This window comes from Oculina patagonica, chromosome 12 (genome assembly GCF_052425735.1).
Source record: "Oculina patagonica isolate OP01 chromosome 12, crgOcupat, whole genome shotgun sequence".
In the NCBI taxonomy this organism is placed as follows: Eukaryota; Metazoa; Cnidaria; class Anthozoa; order Scleractinia; family Oculinidae; genus Oculina; species Oculina patagonica.
In genome coordinates, this window is record NC_135769.1 from 2181563 (window position 1) to 2201302 (window position 19740).

The following is a 19740-nucleotide window of genomic DNA, read 5'->3' on the forward strand; positions in this document are numbered from 1 at the left end:
GTCTCGACGAATTGCATCGATCCACTTTTTCCCTTAAAGGCAAACAGTGAGCACTTCTATCACTTCTTGTGGCATTCAGAAACACAGCAACTCGTAGGAGCAGCGAAAAGAAACACACCAGATCGACGAATAAGCAAGACTTTTGTAGGAAAGCATTGTCAAAACAAAACACCGAAGCCTGACTAGCCTCGCTTTCATGAAGCTCGTCCCAGGCACTGACCGAGTGGTCCGCCATATTTGCATTCGGTGTATGCGAGAATTTCTAGTAGCATTAAATGACAGTTTTACTAGCATAATCGAGAAAGGCCTAACTGCAAGCTCGACGTTTCCATCGGCTGACAGCTGGCAATGGGCAAAGCCCCGAGCCGACGTCACAAGCGATGGCTACCATTTCCGCCGGAAGTCGTTTCGATTTCGAAACGAATCCTAAACAGTTTTTATTGTATTTTTTTTTTTTTAATTTTCTGAATAATAAAATAGTATTCCATTTCGGGTTCGGGGTTTATGAAACACGTCGAAACGTAAGTCACACCCTAAGGTGTGCAAGATAATTAAAAGAAAAACACCCACACTTTTTTACGCAACTACATTGTAAACACGGCCTCTATTTTCACGTTGATCCCGTCGGGTCGTCACGTTCAATCGTGGAGTAGTCATCTTCTAACTAGTCTTCTTCTTGAATAATTAAGCGCGCAAAATCTGGGAGAGAGCACAAAACTACTCTGGGTACGAGGGTGGCACCTTTTCTACTATCCCTCGTAGAAGTGTTGTCCTAGCAACAGATTAAGCTCTCCAAATTATTCATGCAAGAAGGCGACTCCACGATCGAAAATGAAAAGGCTCGACGATATCAGCCCAATAACGGAAGCAGTGTTCATGAGTGTTAAAAGTAAAGCAAGCAACACTCCCAAAATGACCCGTCAAGTATCTAAAGGAAGACTACAGTCAGACAGGAAGGGAGAAGTTCAGAGTTCCTCTGGGAGAAGTTGTTATTCGTTACAACTTCTCGAAACTTCAGGAAGTAGTTGGATTGTCACGCGTCTACACAAAAATAAACGAAAGGTCGTCACGCCTTCAGGAACACAGATAATTATGATGGAAAGTTTGTTTTGGGCGTCGCGTAAACGTTTCTTTCACGAGCGCTTAGACGGGCAATATAAAACTCCACAAAACGCTGTGATTAATTATAAATGCAGTGACTAATTTTATACCTAAGCTACATCAGAAACTCCTAATTTAAAACGAAATCTTGGGACGTTCTGACGAAAGAAAGGCGTTTACAGTATGTGCTATCTCATGCATTAAGGTCAGTACGCAGCTGCTGAACCTAAGACAAGAATAAACGAAAGTTCGTCACGCCTTCAGGAACACAGATAATTATGATGGAAAGTTTGTTTTGGGCATCGCGTATACGTTACTTTCACGAGCACTTAGACGGGCAATATAAAACTTCACAAAAACGCAGTGATTATTTATAAAAGCAATGACTAATTATAAACCTAAGCTACATCAGAAATTCCTATTTAAAACGAAATCTCGTGACGTGCTGTTGAAAGAAAGGTGTTTTCAGTATGTGCTTCCTCATGCATTAAGTGTTAAGTATGCGGCTGCTGCTAGAAAGGAACTCAGTCACGGACAACTTATCTTGAAAAAACTGGCAAGTTTTTTCAAGTTTGTCAGTCGTAATCCGTCTTAATTTTCGTCAGACGAAACCATCCTTGGTTATTTTCGGGTTTTGATTACTCCTTTGTTGATTTTCTACATTACACAACTATTAATTTGAGGTTTTCTTCAATTTGGACGTAATCAGAAAATGCTCCTGAAAGGTCATTAAGTACGCAGCTGCTGAACCTATCGATCAGATAACATTCTCTTCGCGGAACTCTAACGTCATGACGTCAATTCTAGTCTAAATATAAACTATTGGTCAATAGGTTACGAATCAGCGCATCATTCGCGCCATTCAGACAGCCCTGAGACGTAATGTGGAAGTCTCGAGATTAAGAAATATTTCCCCCAGGCCAGGCGCGTGACAAGCTGCATGAAAAGGATTTTATTAAAGTACGGCTTGCTAAGCAAACAATCAAACGACGCATAGCTACCTGCAGTAAGCTGGCAAAATAATATTTCTAAGCAAAGAAGCGATTATGACTGGCAACTTTAAAGAAGCCTGGAACGACAGAAAAGACTTTCATCGCGGCTTCCATCAAGGAGCGAAATAAATTCATGGTAAACAACAGTCTTCTAAGCGATGTAACGTTTATCGTTCACGACAATAGAAGCGACAAGGAAATAACGGTGTTCGCTCACAAGTACGTGCTGTCTATAGGCAGTCCTGTGTTCTTCGCCATGTTTTATGGTGCAATGGCAACGGATGGCGCCCAGCGAATACGGCTACCCGACTGCGATGCTGAGAGTTTAAAGGAATTTCTAAGCTTTCTCTACTGTGACGAAGTTTGTATCTCTGAAGAAAACGCAGTTCAGTTGCTGTATCTAGCCAAGAAGTACATGGTGTCTGCACTTCACGAAAAGACACAAGAGAAGCTTCGCAGCATGATTAATGTGGCTAATGTGTTCGAAATGTTGCCGTCGATTCTGCAACTGGACGAGGAGGAGCTCGCTGAGCGATGCTGGAAAATCGTCGATTTTGATACAGAGCAGGCAATAAACTCAGAGGCATTCTGTGAGATTGACAGAGATGTGCTGGAACAAGTTCTCGAACGAGATGAGCTAACGATTAGGGAAGTAGACCTGTTCCGAAGAGTGTTAGACTGGGCAAAGACACAAGAAATACAACAAGAAAGCGATAACAGAGAAACCAATATCCGAGATGTCCTTGGAAAGAAAGTAATTCACCTCATGCGTTTCCCAACCATGTCCTTTATCGAATTTAACGGGCTTGTTTCCAGTTCCGGGGTACTAACTGAAAACGAAGTTAACACCTTGACTCACTTCTACCACGGGTTTCGTCAAGAGCCCCCTAGGGGATTCTCCGAGAGGTTCCCCAGGGGTCAAATGTTCCGATGTAACAGATTTTCTTGGGTTTCTCCTCCACAAGCAGCAGAAATATCAGTTGGAAAATCATTACGAGCAATGAATTGGAAATGGAATTACGTGACAGGCTCTGTGGACAGCGTGACATTCTCCGTCCAAGTACCCATTATCATTTGCGGTATACGACTGTTCGGCAACAAAGACGCTTCGCATTACGTAAAGTTGAGTATTTTCCACGAATCACGCTCTACTAGTTTACCATTTACGACAGAGGGGACATTTCAAAGCGAGGAGGACTTGACCGATGGATATTACGGATTTGACGTGCCTGTTTATCCGCCATTTTACTTGAAAAACAGTTGCAATGTTACAATACAGGTTGCAATGAAGGGACTAGAGTCGTACTTTGGCGTGGGAGGCAATCTATCGCTGGATTGCGAAGGAGTGCGATTTCACTTCTTAAACAAGCGAAGCCCTAATGGAACAACTGCAACGAACGGTCAGTTTGCGGAGATTTTATTCAAAACAGATCTGTAGTCCATGTTGCTAACAGTCAGTCTCCTTCGCAGCTTGGGTGGTCACGCAACGCTTCTTCCTACTAACTGATGGTGGGGAAGGGAGCGTTGCGTGACGAGCCCAAACAACGGCTGCGCGCGCGAAGGAGTATATGTTGCTTTCTGTTGTGCACGATGATAGAACTAGCAGTCCTCTCAACCTAAACCCCAAGTGAAGCGACGAATGACATTTTATGATCAGGCAATGATAGTGCTAATGCTGATTTTGGAAAAAAAAAACTTTTTTTAAAGTCAATTGTATATTTACCAAATCCGACAAAAACATTTCGGAAAATCTTTTATAATTGTACTTTGTACGTTTGTTATAATATAATTTCAGTTCTTTATTTTCTACTACTGTATACATTTTTAAATTTATTTCTCAACATTTTTCATGTCTATAGTATAAAACAATAAGAAAGTGAAACCATCTTGTACCAAAAATAGCCAAATAAATTTTTTTTAAAAATACCAGTGTATAAAGAAAAAAGAATACTGTCCACTGTGCCAAAATTAGTGCAGGCTTATTAAATATCATTCGTATCATTTGTATAATTAGTGTTATTAATATTATTATTCTTGTTTGTAAATATTTTTAAAACTTTTTCTTACACAGTATTGTAAATATTATTTAAATAATAGGGTTTTCGTTTTCAGTGTAAATTTTTAGTTAGATTTAAAATAGTGTCCACCAATTGGCAGACTTTTCTGTTACGCGACTGTACCTTTGACACTAATTTATTATTTTTATAATTATAATTATTATTATTATTATTATTATTATTAGAATCATATTAAACAGAAACCAAGTTAATGTTTTGAGTTAACTATTAAATAAAATTAAATGTAAACAACGATTGCCGAGCCGTGTCATGTTGTTAAAGTAACGAGATGTGGAAGTGACGAGAGTAGAGATGTCAAGACGTTCAAAGATCAAACAGTCCAGTTTTTTACCAGTAGTGGCTGGCCACAAGTTGAATATTTCTGCTTTTCTGCGCTTGTCAACTGATGCACGTTGTTTCTTTTCCCGCGCTTACCAACGGTTACTTGTTTTTGCTTTTCGCGGACCCTAAAGGATACACGTTGTCACTTTTCCCGCGCTTGGCAACCGATACACGTTGAAAATTTTCCCGCGCTTGCCAACTGATACTTGTTTTTGCTTGTCGCGGACCTTAAAGGATACACATTGTCACTTTTCCCGCGCTTGGCAACTGATACACGTTGAAAATTTTCCCGCGCTTGCCAACTGATACAAGTCACTCTTCCCGCGCTTGGCAACTGATACAAGTCACTCTTCCCGCGCTTGCCAACTGATACACGTTTTCACTCTTCCCGCGCTTACCAAAGGTTACAAGTTGTTATTTTTCCCGCGCTTGGCAAGTGATACACAAGTGATGCACGTTGTTACCTTAGCAACTAATACATGTTACTTTTTCGGCGCTTGGCAACGGATACATTCTCAAATATCTTTTAAATTTAAAACATTAAAACCAATTACCTGAGAGAGATTGAGTCCAGGCTCCACTGCCAAGGGAAAGAGGAATGGAATTGCCTTTGTCGCCAAGTAATCCTTGTCCATGCCTAGCTTTTTGTGAATCATTGTTTGCTTAAAAATACCTGATGAGCAAAAAAAAACAAATTTGATTGAAAATGCTGACTAATTTAACTTGAAATTTTATTTTACATACCTTTCGTCCAAAATAGAGCGCGAATGGTAAAAATATCCCGCGATACTACACGCTAAAGTCCCTCATAAGATAATACAGAGATAAGTTTCTAAAGAAACTGTTGTGCGTTGTTGGCGGGCAAGTGAAACTTTCGAATATCAAATTGAGGATGATAACTGTAAATAACCGCCGTAGAGAATTAAGAAAGCTGTTGATCGAGCGTAGAGCTAACGCTCGAAACGTCAAGCCCTGGCCAAACGGTAACGCAAGAAGTCGCAAGTTGAACTTACGTAAAGCAAACAGCGAGACTTGCGTTGACTTGCGTTGGGTGGCCAAACGGTGAAAAACTTGTGTTGACTTGTGTGCAAATTTGATCTCGACCAAAGTAAACGCAAGACAACGCAAGTGTACGCAAATCCTGGCCAGACGGAGACGCAAGTTTTTAACTTGCATCTACTTGCGTCTCCGTTTGGCCAGGCCGTCACGCTTGAAAAGTCAGCTTTATGAGTAATTCAGTCTGTCAACCTACCTAAGATGGCCATTAGTGTGGGTGGTTCTCTGGAGGGAATCTGATGCATAAGCGGGATGATGTCATCCAATACAGCGTATTTATCCAGGTGTTCCAACATCTTACCGAGACACACCAGCGCGTTTACTCGAATCTGCAAAGGAAAACGAGAATTCTTAACTATTTTAAGCTTGACACTTATTCTTCCAAACTGTACCAAAACCAAAATGACTTTGGCTTCAACAACACAAACAAACAAACAAACAAACAACAGAGAGTTTTTTATTTTATAAATGTGTATGATTCACCGGGTCTGGAGGTGAGCATTTTCTTTACTTACACTCAAAGAAGTAGTCTGAAGACAGAGATTCTTGATGCGTGGTATGATAGAATTTTTCATGGCCGAGTAGTCAATCATGTTGGAAAATGAAGGAATGATGCTTAATACCATTTCCTTAAAAAGAGAAACAACAAATGGGCAGCTTTAAGAAGACATTTCTGAAAATATTAAACAATATTTCACTATGATATATGCTGCTTGCTCTGTGCTGTCTTCCAAAAAGGTGTAAAGTGCTATCGAAAGCTGGGAACGAGTGCAAGATATGACTTGGTTCCAATGCGGAACTCCAGTGAACAGGGAAAACACATATGAACATAAAGATTTACATGACAGGTCTTCATGGGGACTGTTCTCTAAATGTTTCACGCCCCTTATCTGTCTAGGGGAGGAGCCCAGCGGAGGGAAGGGGGGGGGAGGAGGAGTTGAGACCATCTCTTTTTGTTAAAAGGATGAAGGTCTGGAGGTCCTAACTCTCCCTCTTTAAAGAAAAGGCACTCTTCACTCCCCCGCCCACCTTCACTACCCCCCCCCCCAACCCAGTTTCATTAATCTATTTTTTGACGTTTCTCACCACAACAAGGAATTAATGCATTTGTTTTATGCAAGAAAACTGCTGAATGATACTGTTCCTTTACCTGTAGTTGTTCTGCAGGAGTCTCCAGTGCCTTACAGACCATGGGAAGCACATGATCTCTTACATCATCCTTTGGTGTTTTGGCCAACAGTATGTCCATCTTTTGAAGAAAGATGATCACAATCTACAAGAATAGATAAGTATAAATATTAAATTTTAAGAAATTGAGTATTGTATTGTAAGTAGTGTGTTGTAAACAATTTAATTGTCATGTAGGTAGTGTAAGCAGTGTATTGTACTGTAAGTGGAGTAAGCTTTGTATAGTAAGTAATAAGTAAGGCTTCGTATAGTAAGTAATTGGTAAAGCCTTGTATAGTAAGTAATTAGTAGTGAACATGTCACCTTGTAAGAACGTTCTGTGTGTGTTTTGCAATAAAAAAAAAAGAAAAAAGAAAAAAAGAATAGACAGCTGCAATGAGGGACTAAGGTTAAGTCTACATTGGAGTTTAGTACCCATCAGGCTGGAGCTCATCTCAGTTTCCATAGCATAAAGTGACTAGGATTATTTCTACTCCGTCTTTAATGAGATGCTTATTGCTAGTCCATCACAGAGTAACACCCAGCATTAAATTTGCCAGAACCCGTTTATACATCCAGGTGAAGAGAGGCACTATGAGAGTAAAGTGTCTTGCTTAAGAACACATTGCATTGATTCCATCCTTTGCTCAAACCCGGATTGCTAAATCCAGAGTCCTGTGCACTAACCATAAATACTTACATGTACCACTCACACAGAAATGTAGTAGAAAAGATAACCTAGGAAATTCAAGGAAAATAACCAACCTGGATAGGATCTCGCAATTTGAAAACAGGCTTTAATTCTGGTAGGATGAGATCACAATACTCCTGTGCAGTGCAGTCTTCAGCAATCAGAAGCACGTTAGGAAGTACAAATGGAATCATCTGATGATTACTGAACTCTAAACACAACTGCGGCAACACTCTTTGGATAACAACACGCTGTGGAGAAAATGTGAGAAAATATAAAAAAACACCTCAGATTAGCTCATAATATTAAATTCCCTTATCGACTATTAATTGACTGTTAGATTGCAAGCAGTCTCTCTTTTGTTCTAAAGTCTGTTGGGACATTTATACCTGAAAGCGAGTGAACACAATATATGAGCAGTGGTGTCGCTAAGAGCCGACTGCTGGCTAATTTCACCGGCTGAAAGAGAACTTAAATCCAGCTGAAATTTCACACAAAAACAAAGATTTACTAGGTAAACTTTTAGAGCTGCCAAGGCCAGAAAAGCCAGCTGGACTTGTTGATGAGTCGGCTTAGTGTTTTCTTAGCTACATGCCTGCAGGAGTGGCGAAGCTGCAGCTGCAAGTACGGGCACTGGAAGAAGAGTGCCCGCACTCGCTGCTTGTATCTCGTGCTTGGTCGCTTTCGCATTCATCCAAATGGACTTTAGAGTGAAAAAACTGCTCACAGTTTAATTGATTGTCAAACAGTTTTTCAGTGTTAGTTCCAAGAGTTTGGTGGCACATCAAGATCACACTAGTAACCACTAGAAAACACAGAGTAAAATGCATATATCTTTTTAACCAAGCATATTACTGTACTGGAAGAATGTAAGACCCAGATCTTGACACTATATGTATTAACAGTAACTCAGTCCCAAAATAATTGTCTATACCTTTGGTAGTTTTGACATGACTTTGTAAAGCCCTCTAAAGAACTGTGACTTGGCCATTTCATCACGCTGCACTAATGAGTCCAGGTACTGTAGTGTCATGGCTGCCACATTCTCAAAAAATGAAATCTGAAAGATGAACGATGAAATTTAGCTGTGGCATATGTAAACATAAGAACTACATTGTATCAACTTGAAACCTTATAGTTAGTACCACAGAAAAGTGCTTCTCATTAGCTTTCAAATGGTCACACATTAGGGTTTAGACACAGACTTAAAAGTTAGAACCATCTTGTACGGCATAATAAACAGTACCACATGTGAGTACGGCTCAATAGCTTTCATTTGAATGGTCACACACTAGTGTTTTATCCACAGACTTAAAAGTTAGAACCACCTTGTACAGCATAATAAACAGTACCACATGAAAGTACTGCTCAATAGCTTTCACTTGAATAGTCACACACTAGGGTGTAATCCACAGACTTAAAAGATAGAACCACCTTGTACAGCATAACAAACAGTACCACATGAAAGTACTGCTCGGCAGCTTTCATTTGAATGGTCACACACTAGGGTTTTATTCACAGACTTAAAAGTTAGAACCACCTTGTACTGCATAATAAACAGTACCACATGAAAGTACTGCTCGGCAGCTTTCATTTGAATGGTCACACACTAGGGTTTTATTCACAGACTTAAAAGTTAGAACCACCTTGTACTGCATAATAAATGGTACCACATGAAAGTACTGCTCAGCAGCTTTCATTTGAATGGTCACACACTAGGGTTTTATTCACAGACTTAAAAGTTAGAACCACCTTGTACAGCATAATAAACAGTACCACATGAAAGTACTGCTCGGCAGCTTTCATTTGTCATGAATGGTTACACTTGAGTTTAAATAGGCGGTTTTATTCCCATTTTTAAAGACAGTTAAAGTCACAATTGCCAGAAGGGTGAAAAAAGTTACATGTATCTGGTATAGAAGGGTATAATGACATTATTGATTTTGATTGTTGTACCTTGGACATCATGTGAACATCTGGTCTGACAGTGACCGTGATGCTGAGTAAACTTTTGACATGTGCAAAATAATGCTTAAAATTTTTATCAACATGTATCTGTAAACTAGAAGCTCTCAGGACATGATCAGTATCCAGTGAGCTAACCATTTCACAGTTTGTTACTGTTGGCTCCTAAATTAAGCCTCCAGTGATATATATACACAGTAGAGACCCTGAACAAGGAGCCATTAAGTCACAAGTTTCTGATCTTTGTATAGAAAGGTGCTATAACCATACTACAGTAAATGTGCATGTACATTAAAATCATTAGGTGACCAGACTGTAGAGAATTCCAGGTAAAAGTTGAAAGGTATGGGCTTGAATTACCTTGGACATCATGTGAACATCTGGTCTGACAGTGGCTGTAATGCTGAGTAAACTTTTGACATGCTCTTGCAGTTCTTTAGGAACAGAACCAAGAGGTGTTGAACTGTTCCTTGACATCTGGAACAAGGTATTTAGAAAATTATGCAAGGAGACCATTATTGTGTGAGAGGGGCAGCCTGGGGGAGAGGGCAGGAGCCCAGGAGAACAGGAGAGGGAGGGGTATGAGAGGTGGGAGAATAGAAGGTGGGAAGCAGGATCCCAACTAGGTGGGAACGTGAGAAAATTGAAATTTTTTTGCAACATTCTGCAATATTCTGCAATAAAAATAGAACAAAGAGGCAGGAACCTCTAAGGAAGGGACAGGAACTGGAATTCAAAGGTACGAGACCCCCCCCCCCCCACCCTTTGTGCTTTTTAAAATTAGGCAAACACTGAATTTTAATTCTCATCCCACAGTTACCTTTTCCACTGCTGTCAATAGCAAAACAAAAGTTCACTTCCCAATCAATGTTTTCAAAAGTTTATGTTTATGGATTGCAATAATTTATTGGTAGATTTCAAATAATTTTGTTCATTTCTTTTCTCCTAAGGTTTGTCAATTGTGGTTGGATTTTTGATTGACAGCGGGGAGAAATTAATTTGTTGGGTGTCTATGAGACATTACATGTACTTCAAACAAGGAAAGCTTCATGTGCATGTGCACTATACGATAATTAATTTTTATGAACATGTAACTGTGAACTAGAAGCTCTCAGGACATGATCAGTATCCAGTGAGCTAACCATTTCACAGTTCATTTCTATTGGCTCCTAAATTAAGTCTCCAGTGATCTAAATACACAGTAGAGACCCTGAACAAGAAGCCATGTAGTCACAAGTTTCTGATTTTGGTGTAGAAAGGTACTAAAATCATACTACAGAAAAGTTATGTACATGTACATTAAAAATTGTTAAGAGACCAAGCGCAAAAATTTTAAGGAAACTTGATGTTTGAAGGAAAGGTATGGGTTTAAATTACCAGGGCTTTTCTTTCCATAGAGGTGGTGTAAATCAATCAATAAAAATTCTTGAAACCCTTGGAAGAAAATAACTTAAATTGCTTGGTGTTAAAATTAAAGTTCCTTGTGAATAAAGGATTCATAGACAGGTGGCTGAAATTGCCTGTTGCCAAAAGAAGAAAAGGAAACCTGCCTTAAATCCACAATCTGTCTCGCACATGTATTTGAATATTGGTCTTACTATTACAGCAAATTGATTATATTATTACCTGTTCTACATTTCTTTTAAATGCTGTCATGTTGTTATCACAGTCAAAGGGTGGCCTCCCTTTGTTGTATATTGAATAAATAAGAACCCCCAGGGAAAACATGTCGCTAGACAGGTCACATGATCTTGACAAGATGTACTCTGGGGCAGCGTAATTAAGATCTGGCTGAGCCCATGGCCAGAGGCGCGGCTCCCATTGGCCGGCATTGTAGGTGGACTGAAGAAAAGATTGGATAGATCAGTATTAGTACAGTAAGTTGAAACCTAACTTATGGACACTTGCTGTGGATAGACATTGAAATGACTTTTCATTTACAGTAGTAAGGCAACCCTCCAAGTTAACTTTTTTCCTTAGTGGCCATTTGGCGACTACCTATTTAGGGTAAGTTGCCAATGGGAAATTTTGGTCGCCAATTTTGGTTGTCAAAAAGCGTGTAGAAACAAAATTTTACCACTAAATTTTTCCCAGAACGAAGGAAACAAAAAGAATAAAAAAAAATGAAAAGATCAGCTAACAAAACCAAGTTTTTGTGTACTCCCAGTAGGTTTTAATAGTAGAACAACTAATTTTTCAAAGTGAATCCATAATGTACAGAGCATCTTCAGAGTTTGGGTGATAGTTTGCTCAAGCGCTGGAGCAATGGCGACTAAAATGGTCGCAACTTGGAGGGTTGTAAGGAACATAAGTCACAACTTATAGGTAAATGGCACCATTATACACATAGCTATAAGACAGTCTTTGCCACATACATAAAGTGTCTGTTCAGTTAGAGATCACACAGTCAGATGATGTCAAAATGTGGACTATATTTATGCACACAAGTCACATCATGCAGAGACGTCATCTGTACATCTTTACTCTTATGGATGACAAGCATTAACCAATCATATATAGTAATAGTTATAGTGCCTCGTTCAAATTAACACGCATAGTATTTCAGTTAATGTACATAAATAGTTTATATAGTGCCATGTTTAAATTAACTAAATTTTATGATAATTTGAAATAATAAAATTAATGAATGATACCTGTCCATCAATCACAACTGGTGTGGCACTGAAGAAGAGTCCAGCAATTTTCCACTGACCATTTTTTGTGATGACTATATTTTCAGGTGCAAGGCTTGCTTGAAGAATCTTGGCATCGTTGTGAAGGAAAGTTAAACCTTCCACAAGCTGATAAGAAATAGGGATTGAAAGATTGAACAGTTTCAGCTGAGTTAAAAAAAAGACTTAATCAGCAAAAACAAAATAAAAAACAATGACAGCAGTGGCAATAACAACAAAAACAACAACAACAAAACAGATGCTTGTGTTTGCAGCTGACAAGTGTGATCACTTTCAATTGAATCATATTCTTTTTTGCAGATTTAATTCAATCAGAAGTCAACTAGTTTTCTAAGCTGTTCTTGGCACATGATTGAGTAATGACTTCATGAAAGTATGTGGATTAATTGAAGTGTGACAAACCTGATATAGTCCATAGACTCTTTCAACATCATAAAGTTCAAATGTCTGTAAAGAGAGCACATAAACTCTTTGTAATTAAATTGTGTACATTTCAATATTTAATACTAAAACAAACAAGTAAAACAACTACAGTGTTTGGGATAATAAACTAAGGGCCTTTCAAACTGCACATCTAGTATTTAATCATTCCACATTATGACAAAAATAATTCTCTTTATTGTTATTGTTAACTAAAGAAATGCAAATATAATTATTATGTTGATACTATTAATTTGATGTACCATGGTGACGGTACTTAAAATTTGGTAAACTCTGACAAACCTTAAAATCAGGTGGAGGAGGAGACGGCATGTTATCATGTTTTCCCAGTAAATTTGCCAGACTTGCAAATATTGGTTCAGTAGCAAAGGCTAAGCAATCCCTGGAAAAGAAACAAATGGAGATCATTTGTAAGAACTGCACTAGATTTACAGTAACAATATTTTGTGCTCAAAATAGATCTAGACAAATCTGTTAAGCATTGAATCAAAGTCAAATCACAGGCATCAAGCTAATGTACAGCCATTTTTAAATGGCTAAAAAAACATTAATGAAAGCTTCTGAGAGCTGTTCTTTCAAAGGTACTGCTTGTTTTGTTATACAACTTGGATCTAGCTTTTTAGCCTTTGGATGAAACCTTAACAAGAAAACCAAATAAAAACTTCCCAGCAGTACTTTCTTGTTGTGCTGTTAAATAATAAATGTTATGTTAAATAAGATGGTGTGGATAAAACCCAGGGGGGGTCGGGGTTTTTAAATGGGGATGTGGGGGAAAAAACAAAAAGCAAAAACACAAAAAAAAAAAAAAAAAAAACCCCAAAAAAAAAAATTACAGGTAAATGACCATTCCTCTCTAAATATAGTAATTTATTTTATTTTAATATTTAATACTGAGCTGTACTTCTATCATTGTCATGCAGGAAGGAAATTAAGGGAGGGTGCATTATTTGGAAACTATTTCGGAATAGGAATACAGTAGAACCCCGGTACTCCTCGTTCCCTTTTTTTTTTTTTTTTTTTTTTTTTTTCCCCTTTCTTTTTTTTTTTTGGCGGGTATTCGGAATCGATGGTAACCACGTTCTTTTGGGATCTATTTCGTTTTTGTAATGAACGGAATACTATTATTCCATTCATTCTGCTCCCGATAGCAAAATGAACGGAATACAGTTTTATTACTCGGAGTAAGCAGAATGTGCATTCTTTTAATTTAGTTTTGGCATGAAATCAAATGCGGCTGGCCACCCCAGGTCCCCCAAGTGGTTCGCAACTTGTGCATTTCCAGATACAATAGTTCTCAGGTCACCTCCGCCACCAGTATTCCGTTTTCAGAACATTCATTCTTTTGGGAATTGATATTCTGTGTATTCTGTTATTCCTAAACCGGAATGAGAATGGCCAGAATAGTTCCAAAAGAATGCGCCCTAAGTGATGTAAGCTATCTGTCATGCAGGATACAGCAGACAACTTACTTGGATTCTTCTAAAGGATGCTGAACCACCAGCAGTCGTGGATGTCTAAGTCTTGTCAGCTGCACTGGTCCTTTCTTCATTGTCTCCATTACTATGTCCCTATCTCGTTTATCAACTTTATCCAGAAGCTTCTTCTCAAAAACAACCAGGGAAACTTCCTATTTGAATTCAAAACAGGAACAAATCAACAAATTTAATTTTCTATTTTGAAGAATTTTATTGAAAAGAACCAAAAGACTATCATAATGGTATAGTTACCATAAATGCTTTGGTGAGCCTGCGGGGGGCTTATTTCATTTCAAGACAGGGGGCTTCATAGAAAGGGGGGCTACATGTATTTGAGGAGGGGGGTAGGCTTATTTTAAACCATGTAGTAATTAGGGTACAAATGAAAAAATTAAGTGGACTCTTTGATGTTTTAGTGATGTTGGTAACATGTACCCCAGTAATGTGCAGTTCCACTCCATGGGTGGTCAATGGAAATTCCAAGGGGGTGAGGGGCCTCAAAAGCCAAAATTTTAAGTATGGGGCTTCAATAGAATTTTCCAGAGGGGTGAGGTGGGAGGGATCCAAATAAAAAACCTTCTGTGAGAGGGGTATGGATATTTTATGGAACACCACAATATAAGCCCAGGTCCATGGGCTCCAGGCGATTTTGTTCGATTGACCTTAAATTTTCAGGAGTAAGTTCAAAATGGCAGCAACAAAAACGTGTCGGCGATATTTTTAATTCATATTTTTTGTGTTGAGAGGCTTTTTTGTATGATCAATCCATGAAGTTATAACCCTTCTTCGAAAATGCTCTGAAACTTTTCAGTGTAATCGAATACGATAAAACGCCAACACAGTTTTTTAGCGCTTTGGGAGTAAAAACCCTTGAACAAATCAAATTATCGAAATTTAAAATTCGTTGTGACTTAAAACTTTCAATAGCCCATTCTGACTTTCACATTTAGACGTCATGAAAAATTCAACAATTTATTTTATCACAAAATGGATGAAGTATTTAGATAGCCAGTTCTATGAGCTTTAATTTGATATAGGGTTTTAGGTATCTACAATTAAACCCGGAGGCGCTATAACCTGCGATCAGGCGTTATTTTTCTCGCGGCGGTGTAGTCAACGGAAAAATGAACGCCTGATACAATTACTTGTCAAGTCGTCTGTAAAAAGTCCAGAATCTGGACTTTTTTCTGATTGGTCAGGAAACAAAAGGGAACATTAAACTCTATCCTGATTGGCTAATTGAGTTCGAGTGTAACTTCCGGTCCAAAACTATCACGCATAGAGGATTTTATTTGTGTTGAGCAGAATGAAGTAGAGAGCGAGTTTTCTAGCTTTAAGAAAATCCCTCAAAAGTTGTATTAACAAAACACTTAAAGATGAACAAAGGGAGTGTATTCGACGAATAGTTTGTGAAAGTAAAGATGTCTTGGCGGTGCTTTCGACGGGACAAGAGCGTAATCTATCGCCAATGGTGTCGAAGATTATCACAACATTCCCGGGCAACATCGCACCACACGCCAGACGATCGTACCAGTGACGAAAACTACGACCTTGAAATGTCTGATCTGACAATTTTGTCCAGAGTGTTGGAGCCTTGCACAAAATCAGCCTTTGCTGAAAACAAATTTTTAAAACCTGCCGATCAGTAAAAATATAATTTGAAGGCATTTGAATAATGCGACACGACCACAAAAGGTTCACGGGGATTTCGTGCAGGCCTGTCTTCAACTTTATTTTCACAAAGCGGATCAGTACCTTCACCAACCGAGACACTACTCTCACAGAGGTAGTAATTTTTCTTCAACTTTTTCGCATAACTGCCACTACGTCTACCAAAATAAAACAACCTTTGCTGCAAGCTCACGCTTATCTCTTATCTGATGGCATAGCCGACATTCCGACGTTGACAGACACTTTAATTAGGGGGCGGCAGACGACTTGACAAGTAATTGTATCAGGCGTTCATTTTTCCGTTGACTGCACCGCCGCGAGAAAAATAAACGCCTGATCGCAGGTTAGAGGCGCTACAGAGTTTTGACGTGAGACACACATGAAGGTACCGTATATGGTAACCTTAAATTGTGGTCAAAAGTCATTGATTAAGGTGGCTCGATCGGATTTTTGAGCGACGATACCTTTCAACTTTGAGCAACTTGTACGCCACCGTAAACAATCCGACTGAAAATCGATCAGTACAGCTGTACTAAAGAAAGATGAAAGTTTCGAATGAGATAAGTTTCATCGAAATCGGAGTAACCATAGCAACATAATGACGTCACCACCCATTTTACACGAGACCGATTTTCTTGTAATAGAGGGATAATTTTGAAAAAAAGGCTTCTAGATCTTGGACTTGACATAGTTTTCTCAAGGTCTGCAAAATTTGAAGAATTTCTATGAGAGCGTTTTCGAGAAAATTTTAGATGAAGTTTTCAGGTGCTAAAATACAACAAAAACAAAGCAGTCTTAAAACATTATTGAGAAAACGTTCACAAGGCCCGATCAAGTAACATTTTGGCCTTAAGTGAATCTTGTACGTTCTAATTACCTTGGAAGAAAATCTCAGAGAAATCCTTTCATTTGATTTCTTGAAACATCGGCTTGAATATGAACTGGTATGAAGTGTTATTTCGCTCTTTTTATCAAAAAAGGGCCTTCGCTTACTAAAATGATCGCAAAATAAAAAGCGCTCTATAGAATTTTTTTAAACTTGGCAGTCAAAAAGAAGAATAAGTTTGTAATGAAACGTCCAATTTTCAAAATAATTGAAACATTCTAAGGCAGTTAATTTAAAGCCTTAACTCAGGTAAACATTGCGCTGTTTTTCACTCTACATCGGATCGCTGCCTCATTATAAGTCTCTATTGTGTCGTGCCCCGTGCATTTGCAAATTTCAGCACATCTTGAATATGTAAAACAGCCGCTTTTTTCCGAAAACTGAACAGAAACAAGCTAATTTAACAAGCCAAAATGCAATAACAACGAGGAATAGGCTAGTAAAGTACTTGTATTATCTTCAGTCTCCTAACAGTTTCAAGGCCAAGGCAGAATTGTCACAAAAATCTCCAGTAATAAATAATTAGTGGTTCATGATCTACTGGAATTTACAAATGCACGCGGCTTGAGACAATGGATACAGATAATGAGGCAGTGATTCCGATGTAGGGTGAAAAACAGCGCAATGTTTACCTGAATTAAGGCTTTGAATTAACTGCCTTAAAATGTTTCAATTATCTTGAAAATTAGACATTTCATTACAAACTTATTCTTCTTTTTGACTGCCAAGTTTAAAAAAGTTCTATCGAGCGCTTTTTATTTTGCGATCATTTTAGTAAGCGAAGGCCCTTTTTCGACAAAAGAGCGAAATAACACTTCATACCAGTTCATATTCAAGCCGATGTTTCAAGAAATCAAATAAAACGATTTCTCTGAGATTTTCTCCCAAGGTAATTAGATAGTACAAGATTCACTTAAGGCCAAAATGTTACTTGATCGGGCCTTGTGAACGTTTTCTCAATAGTGTTTTAAGTCTGCTTTGTTTTTGTTGTATTTTAGCACCTGAAAACTTCATCTAAAATTTTCTCGAAAACGCTCTCATAGAAATTCTTCAAATTTTGCAGACCTTGAGAAAACTATGTCAAGTCCAAGATCTAGAAGCCTTTTTTTCAAAATTATCCCTCTATTACAAGAAAATCGGTCTCGTGTAAAATGGGTGGTGACGTCATTATGTTGCTATGGTTACTCCGATTTCGATGAAACTTATCTCATTCGAAACTTTCATCTTTCTTTAGTACAGCTGTACTGATCGATTTTCAGTCGGATTGTTTACGGTGGCGTACAAGTTGCTCAAAGTTGAAAGGTATCGTCGCTCAAAAATCCGATCGAGCCACCTTAAATCGTCTTGTGTAAGACAGGCACCATGCATTCTAAATGCCTAAGAACAGAATAAATTAATTAATTACATGAACTGTATTTATTTTCAATGAACATGTAAGGGCCCATTTACATGGAAAGAGGATGATCCTAGTCATGTAAAATAGCGCTAGGATGATCATAGCATTAGGGTCAAATGCAACCCTTCAAATATAAACTGAAAGCTGAAAACATATGATGCTTGAATGATCCTAGTACTAGGATGATCCCAGCACTACAATCATTCCATTTTACCTGGAAGGAGGATGATCTTAGTGTTAGGATCATCCTCTTTCCATGTAAATGGGCCCTAAGATGGGCTGTGACTAAAAGTGGGACGGGGACTTGGGGACTGGGACGCGGGACGCGTGTTTGGGACGTGGGATGCGTGGGCTGGGACTCGGGGACGTGGGACGTGGGGACGTGGGGACTCGGGGACGCGGGGACGCGGGGACTCGGGGACGTGGGGACGCGCAAACGAAAAGACTAAGTTATCTGTGTTTAATGTAAAAAATACAATTTCCGGTCTTATTTTTTTAATAGCTTTATTGGGAAACATACAAACAAGACATTGAACATTGAAATATGCAACATAATGTAAATAGATTGGGACAGAAAAATTCGTTTACCTCATTTACCGTGAGAGATCTAGTTACAGAATATTTCCAACGCGAATCTTAAACCTCGCGCGTGTAGCAATGGAGGACTTTCCCGTTCGTGCTTTTTCCTTTGAGAAATGTTTCTGTCCCTATCTATTTACATTATGTTATATATTTCAATGTTTAATGTCTTGTTTGCATGTTTCCCAATGAAGCTATTAAAAAAATAAGACCGGAAATTGTATTTTTTACATTAAACACAGAAAACTTAGTCTTTTCGTTTGCGCGTCCCCACGTCCCCACGTCCCCGAGTCCCCACGTCCCCGCGTCCCACGTCCCCGAGTCCCCACGTCCCCACGTCCAACGTCACCAAGTCCCAGCCCACGCGTCCCACGTCCCAGTCCCCAAGTCCCCGTCTCACTTTTAGTCACAGCCCCTAAGATGCTAAGCAACACTTCACTGGGTTAAAACAATGTGTTTAAAATGGCTGGTTAAAACAATGGTCCTTGAAGTTGTGATAATTATTTATTGATGATAAGTTTGGCAGCTTACGTCACGGAACCAGCAACCTTCAAATAAAAGATCACCGGCTTACATATTTATAAGACTTACGTCCATCAACAAATCTAAACCAAAATAAAACTCAATTGTTTAAATTAAATTTAATCAGCCACTGCAGTTTAATTAAACCAACTTTAAATAAAAATAAACGAATTAAGGCTATCAAATATCTACCTGGCCAGTTGTTTTCTTTTTCCCTTCATATATTTTCCACGCCAAGTTGGGTCCAAAACTTGCTACATGCTTGCCGACATCAAAGTCTTTCGTCAAGGGATTTCCGATTAAGGATCCCACAGCGCCAACTGCATGTACTGTGGCAGAAACAGCTGTGACAGTGGCGTTCTTTGCCGCACTTTTCAGCCGATCAAACATTGCGGCCGAATAAGTGCTGACTTTGTTTAGATCCATTGTGATTCGTGGCGAGATCTGACAATCTCAAGTCCGTTCGCGGCACGTAAAGCTCTGTTCTACCGCATTTTGTGGAATAGAAACCTTTTTACAAGGCAAAATAATTCACTGTGATATCTCCGGGGAGAAAGCCCCGTTCCATTCGAAGTTTACCTGGTTTGAAAACTTCTATGAATAAAAATATTTTCACAAATCCACGACAACTGAGTCGCCATTTTGATTTTTAGAGCAGTCGCTCTAACACGCATGCTCAAGATCTTCTCTCGCCAGACCCCCAATG

The 19740-nt window shown here is 38.9% G+C and overlaps 2 protein-coding genes across 2 annotated transcripts in view; one reads left to right on the plus strand and one right to left on the minus strand.

Annotated features, from left to right (window-relative positions):
- Positions 1-19679, minus strand: part of LOC144631351 (SCY1-like protein 2) — a 28883-nt gene extending 9204 nt beyond the window's left edge. The window contains exons 1-13 of the mRNA XM_078489771.1: positions 19227-19679; positions 13975-14132; positions 12788-12887; positions 12467-12511; positions 12026-12172; positions 10998-11213; positions 9732-9848; positions 8341-8466; positions 7481-7657; positions 6699-6821; positions 6064-6177; positions 5745-5877; positions 5047-5165 (exon numbers count right to left, since the gene is read on the minus strand). Coding sequence (XP_078345897.1) covers positions 5047-5165; positions 5745-5877; positions 6064-6177; positions 6699-6821; positions 7481-7657; positions 8341-8466; positions 9732-9848; positions 10998-11213; positions 12026-12172; positions 12467-12511; positions 12788-12887; positions 13975-14132; positions 19227-19460 — 1809 coding nt within the window. The 5' untranslated portion in view covers positions 19461-19679. The remainder of the gene's footprint in view (positions 1-5046; positions 5166-5744; positions 5878-6063; positions 6178-6698; positions 6822-7480; positions 7658-8340; positions 8467-9731; positions 9849-10997; positions 11214-12025; positions 12173-12466; positions 12512-12787; positions 12888-13974; positions 14133-19226) is intronic.
- On the plus strand, positions 1990-4405 carry LOC144631359 (BTB/POZ domain-containing protein 3-like). Its single transcript, XM_078489783.1, has one exon. The coding sequence runs from the start codon at positions 2227-2229 to the stop codon at positions 3529-3531; it is 1305 nt and encodes a 434-aa protein (XP_078345909.1). The 5' UTR covers positions 1990-2226; the 3' UTR covers positions 3532-4405.
- Positions 19680-19740: the final 61 nt, after the last annotated feature.